General features: G+C 34.4%; 1 protein-coding gene across 1 annotated transcript; it reads right to left on the minus strand.

Annotated features, from left to right (window-relative positions):
- Positions 1-2,225: 2,225 nt before the first annotated feature.
- On the minus strand, positions 2,226-6,380 carry LOC134853295 (uncharacterized). The gene is made up of 3 exons (XM_063869267.1): positions 6,253-6,380; positions 4,429-4,608; positions 2,226-2,511 (listed from the first exon to the last, which is right to left on the minus strand). Exons 2-3 carry the CDS (start codon positions 4,568-4,570, stop codon positions 2,348-2,350), a joined length of 306 nt encoding a protein of 101 aa, XP_063725337.1. The 5' UTR covers positions 4,571-4,608; positions 6,253-6,380; the 3' UTR covers positions 2,226-2,347.
- Positions 6,381-6,653: the final 273 nt, after the last annotated feature.

Raw genomic sequence — 6,653 nt, forward strand, 5'->3', positions numbered from 1 at the left:
AGAATTAACATTTGAAAATTGAAAAAAAAAATGAAATGATAAAATTCTCTTTCCAGAACAATTTTCAGTTTTGCAAAACTTTATCGCAAAAAAAAAGCTAAAAGAAGCCTCCAAAAACAGTGTTTCCTCAAATGAAACACCAATTTGCATAAAAAAGCGTAACGCGATCGTTTTAATGGTTCAACGTTAGACTAAAACCGGTTTTACCAACAGTGTGAAAGTTCTGATTGCTATGATTATTTGTGCCACATAATTTATCGTGAAAAAGTAAAAAGAGATAAACGTCAATGCTTCGTTTCATCATTGCAAAACACTTGAGGCAATCATTGATTTAATATGTTTTATGAGCACAAAAAGTGTTTGCTATTAAGTAAATCTTGCGGCAACTTGCATTACAGTTGGTCCGTGTAAGCAATTTTGTTAAATATGAAACTCGAAGTTGCAGGTTTGATTGAAACGGTAAATTGGAATTCTCAGAAAAGAAACCAATTCAAGAGTAACAAGGATAGCCTGTTGCTGTGCAAGTAGCACAGAATGTTCCGACCATATTCATGAAAAAACTAAGTTAAAAAAAACAATTCCTTATTGCACATTGCTGTTCTTCTATGGTGCGGAGAGCAATTTACATGAACTATACAAACGAGAAGAAACTTACAGCATTCGACATGGTCGACAGCTTTTGTTTTCTGAAGAAAAAAAAACAACCAAAAAATGAAAAAAGTTCATTTAAAAAATATCATATATTATAATTTTTTAGCATTAAAATAATTTCTTTAGAGACCTTTTATTCGCAATAAAGCACGAAGCCTTAAGTCTACAAAAATACTTTTAAATAACAATCATTAATTGATCGCTTTTCTCGCTCGGAAATAGACGGAAAATCAAAAATTTCCTCCTTTAATATGATATGTCATTCAATGGTCGGAACAACAAGTACAGAATAAATTGAATGTAGTAAATGGCAAAAACTGTTGAGCAGTTACATTGCCTCAATTCCATTTTTAATGACCATTCGAGCACTTTAAACCTTGGATTAATCATACGCGCTCAAGTAATTCACGCTTGCGCGTTGAAAAATTTTTATTACCTGCAATTAAATTGGGCAAATTTAAGCCATTAATTGATAAATTGTAATTTCTCCACGTAGAACTTTTTTCAATTTGAGCTCCATGGCCTATTATATTCAAAAAGTATTAAAAAAACATTTTTAAGTTTTTTAATCGCACATTTCGCACAGAACAATCTAAAAACTCAAAACAGAGGCGAAGTTGTACTTCATATACACAAGCAAAAATATGACCCATGAAGCTACTGGGAACAATGGAATGAGTAAAACTTTTAGTCTACAAAAGTTTTTTAGTGACGCACGCCAATTATGAGTTTACATAATGGCTAAATGACGCAAGCAAATTATGACACAATAGCAGTATCAGTCAATTTGAAAAAGAATTTACCAACTAACATGCCTCAATTTATAGAGCGGACGCGTTTTAACCTGTATCAAAAAATTTAAACTTTCGACCCTGCCCAGGTTCGAACCCTATTTTGTTGCGGGTCTCCTTCCCTACCTTTACGGTACAGATTCATGATACCTTGAAGTTTAGATGATTTCTGTAATATAATATTCTGTGTTAATATTCTTAGCGTTGGCTGTACTTAATAGCTGGTTATTGATTAAAATGTACACTTTCAAAATCACCCAAGCCCGTATAATTCTTTGTGTATTCAAAGAAATAGAGGAAACGCTCTCAGAGTTGCAGCTAGATTCATGTAGTGTTCATTCCAATTACAGTCTGATTATAGTAAATAGCTGGAACAACAAACTACGGGCAATTGGCTTACCTATGTAAAAAAAAATTATTTGGCTTTTTTTGCCATTTTGAAACATTCATATTTTCCCAAAAAAATATTCACAGATAGACAATTCACAAAAGGCGAGTCCTAAATTTAGTCGCAATCTTATTCAATTTTTATTAGTAGTCCAAAAACAGTTTGCTCAAAAAACCGCGAACTTTTCAGTTTTTCCATGGGCCAATCAAAATTGACGTTTAAACTGCTGATTTTTTCCTCAACAATGAAATTTTTTCAAAAGTTTTGCTCTTTTTTCAGATTAGTGTTAGGAATATATAGTTTAATTTTAGACTAAATGGCCAATGAGGTCTAGGCAAACTCAGAAGTTAGCTTTTATGGCTTTTTTCTACAAAAACTATACGCAGCGCAAATCCTTGAAGCACGTGTTGTATTTTTAATTTAAGAAGAGTGCACTGAATTATAGACACTAAATATGAAAATGAGAGCAATAACTGAGTATAGTACGTTTTCAACAAAATATTCAAAGATTATGCATTTATCTGTTCTCGTTGCCCCGTGGAAACTGAATGGCAACTGTTAACCTCAAATGTGCTTCTTGCAGGGACACAAACTTGCAGAAATCTTCGTAGCAGACTTTCCCAGGATACTTCAAGTCTTTCCTCGATAGGACAACTTGCGAAACTTCTATCAGACGGTGATCTAAAAGAAAAATGAGTTAGAATAGAGTAATGAACGCAAGTAATCAGAAAAAAAACATGACTTTGTTTTGAACGCAAGTAAATCTCAACCATGAACGCAAGTAATTTCAAAGAAAAAAATTAGACCTTTTAAGCTCTTTGAATTTGTAGAACAATTTATGATTGGTGATTTTTTGATAACATTAACCGAACTTCACAAAACTGGATCAAAAGGTAAAGTTTTTATTCCGCTGGAAATTATTAAATTAAATTCCACTTTCAAAACTAGAAATCGTTCACGTTTTTTTGCGCCATTTCCACGTTAGTATTTGGAGAGTGCTATTTACGTAACTTTCAGCAGACGAATTTTAAATGAACTCAAAAAGTCGAGATTTGCCTAAGTGCAGTCTTAAATGCATTAACATTTATGAATGCACACCTGAAGTTATAAGAGCGTTTTAACACTTTTTCCTGAAATAGAAATCACCAAGACCTATATAAGAGTCTTCACTACGTTCACTTCTCTTTAAAAAAAGAGAAACAAATGGCGTAATCTCAAACAACTTAAAGAAACTAAGAGGGTTATACAATTATATTTTGTGTACGCCATACTTAGATAATACTTTGTCGTCAAAGCCGGTTCAATAAACCAGAAACCAACATAAACTCAAATGAACTTTAGAAAAACTGGAACTCGGGAGCAACATCTCCCTTGGGGGACATCCTTAATTCTTATTTCTTATGATTAATATTAATATTATTATTAATATTATTTTTATTATTATTATTACACGTAGGCGAAGCTGAGCTTCGCAGCATTTGCAATACAACAATTATACAAGGCAATAGAATGTAAAACTAGCGTCGAAAAAAAATTACCAAGCAGTATTGGTAGCAAAGCCGAAAATACGTTAGCAAAAACCCATTAAGCAGAAAAAAATCAACGAGACTTTAGACTTAAAAAGTTAAAACTAGCATCGGAAACAAATTTACCAAACAGTATCGGTAGCAACGCCGAAAATACGTTAGCAAAAACACTTTAAGCAGAAAAAAATCAACGAGACTTAAGACTTTAAAAGTTAACAAGTCCCTCGCCCTCAACAGAAACAAACAAAAACTTTTAATTACTCGTCAAATAACCCAATATGAGGCCACTAAGCTAAAATAATAAAAGATAAAAAACAAGAAAGGTGAAAAAAAAGAAAATTAAAAAAAAAACGAAACCAAATTCGAGTTTCAAAACGAGTCCCCTCAACCTCATGACACACAGGCACCAATAAGATATAAGCCGAAATCATTTGGACTGAAAAAAAAGAAAGGAAAAAAAACAAACAAAAAGAAAATATACAAATCAAGAAATTATAAACAGCAGAAGTAAATCATAACACTAAGAGCAATTACTATGCAAATTGTGCATAGCAAGAAAAAACAATTCTACGATAAGGCAACTAGGCCGACAAAACGTAAGTCGAAAAATAATAAGCCGACATTTTTTTGAAGCGGAATATTTCCCGTTTGAAAAACAAAACAGGTCACGGACAGTTTCGAACCCAGAACCTTTGCAGTACCAGGCGAATTTGTTTCCTCTTGGCTAAGTGGGCTGGGAACGCTAAGAATTTGAAGTTGGCCGGGAACACTCAGAAGGTAACTCTAGAGATGAGTCCAGAAGTACACTACTGATGAGTCCTGTGCATAAAGTTGTTTACGGGAAAAAAGTCGAGTACCCGATTGCAATACCCTTATTATCCCAAGGGTAATAATGATTATGTTTATTATTATTATGATTATTATTAATGTGACATTTCACTTGACTGTGATATTTCACTTGCAAAATTAGCTGCAAAAACACCACGTTACGCCATAGTTCCTTCCCACTCAAGCATTAATAAGCCAACAATGACTAATAAACGCTGCATAAATGATTGGAGTTCATAGCAACCTGGCACCGCTGGCCCCAATATCATCTTGAGGAAGCGGAACACGTCGTCGTAGTCTATGTAGTCTGTGAGGTAGATGTCGAGCATGCGGAACAGGAAGCGACGCTTGTTGTCTGCCGGGGTCTTGGGGGAGAACATGTTCATCAGTTTGATAAACTCAAATGAGTCAATCGCGCCATCGTCTGAATAGTAAACAGAAGACGATATGAACAATAGAATGAACAAGACTGCTCGTATCAGGGCGAAGCCCTGAATGTTCCGACTGCCTTTTAAGGTTTATTGAGCTGTATTAAAATTTTAAAAAATTAAATGAAATAAAACAAAATTAAATTTTTTTTAAAAAAAATTTGGATTTTTTTAAATGAAAATCATCTCCCCACACGCCATATAGAGTACAATAGGATATATTTCGCTCCTTGTAACAAATCAATTATGGAAAATAAGCTTCTTTCAACCAATTTGGAACGATTTCTAAGACGGATTAACTCTCCCGCTCACGCGTTAATAGCGCGAAATATATCGCGCGTTAATTGTCCCAAATTGGCCAAGATGGCAATCTTTAAACCCCCATAATTTTACGAAAAACAATAACAGGTGAAATATCTTTTCAAATTTGAGCTCAAGACAACAATGCCTTTCGAATGATTAAAAAAAATTCCGTCAAAAGTCGCTAGTTAAAAAGTCGAAATTTGTCTGAAGAAAAAAAACTCAACCCGAGCACAAATATTCCGTTACTTTCGTATCGAAAGTCGGAACAATAACAAACTTAGAAACGTTCGAATTGAAAGACTCAAGTTTTTATTGGAGGACGATCTACCCTAACTATCATTCCTTGGTCTAAAGCATCAAAAGTGTGCTAAACTTCGGCCATTTAACTTTCAGTCCTTTTTTGCTACCGTTTTGAATATATTTTCCCCTCCCAGAAATCAAGCAAATGGCTGGCCTGAAAAATATTTCGACAAAATTGTTCAGGCATTTTGAATATTGAAAAGACTTCAGGCATTTTGAATATTAAGCTAAGCTCTAATTGTCACACGACAATCAGCTACAGACAATCTATTTCTCGACCGATTTGACCAGATAATTACTGATTCACTGTGTTTGAGTGATGTATGCTGGTTCGACCGAATCGAGCCAAAATTTCTGTCCTGTTCAATTAGGAGAGCTAACTAACTCGACAAAATTACAATTTGTTTGGCTCTTTTCGAATCTATCTAACATTTTTCTACCAGCTTGACAAAAAAACGTGCTCGCCTGAGCGTAACTCAAATTTTTTTTAAAAAGCTCCGACTGATCCGCAGGAAAAAAAATCTTAATTTAACTGATCCAGCAAAACGAAAGTTTTCAACCTAGTTAGAACCAAGCTTCAAAGATCCGATTTCAAGCAACATTTCCAAAACAAAATCTACGATGAAGGCATTGTAAGGACATGTTAATGCAACAGCAAGTAAAGCAAACCAGTTTTTGAGACACAACTTAAATCATAATTATAGCAAAGCTAGGTCCAAACGTCTTTTTTTTAGCCCTTACTTTCGAGTTTTTGGTGCAAAAGATATCATCAAAATCTATTAAGCCATGACTGTTCCTTTTTTTTTAACTTTTGCTCACAATTTTGGGTCATTTATTGTGAATTCGGATATTTTTCTACACTGAACACGACTTTGTTTCGAATTGTTGTCGGGCTAGTCGTCTAAAATTGCCTCTCCATACTTTGACTAGTGTTGGACCGAACCGAAGGAATGTTTTTAATTGTAGATTGTGAGTGAAAAAAGGCTAATAGGTGATCTATGCTAAGATGCGTGAAAGGATAACATTGAGTGATCTACCTTTGCAATAGAGTCTGCCGCCTGCTTCTATGAATGGATTGGCAGTACACTCGGGGATATCAGTCAGCGTCCACAGTTCCCCCCTCCCTATCTGCACTACCACCCCAAGAACTCTTTTTCTTTTCCGTAACCCCTCATATAGTTTCCAGATTCATACTCTACGTTTGCATGCTACTATTAAAGATTGCGCAAATAAAAGCTATAAAAGTACGTACATCGCTGAAGCTAGGGTATGCATCTGTTGTTTATTTAGTTTAATTTGATCATTGTGGCAAATTTTTAAAGGGGACTATTTTGGTAAGGAAAACTGTTTCCTCGTTGCATATGGTTCAAGCTCTACCTAGTTTTGGTTATGCTTTTTGAATCTTGAAGACATTACGCAAAATTTCAATCTTTTTCAA

The sequence above is a fragment of the Symsagittifera roscoffensis genome, chromosome 8 (assembly GCF_963678635.1).
Source record: "Symsagittifera roscoffensis chromosome 8, txSymRosc1.1, whole genome shotgun sequence".
NCBI classification, from domain to species: Eukaryota; Metazoa; Xenacoelomorpha; order Acoela; family Convolutidae; genus Symsagittifera; species Symsagittifera roscoffensis.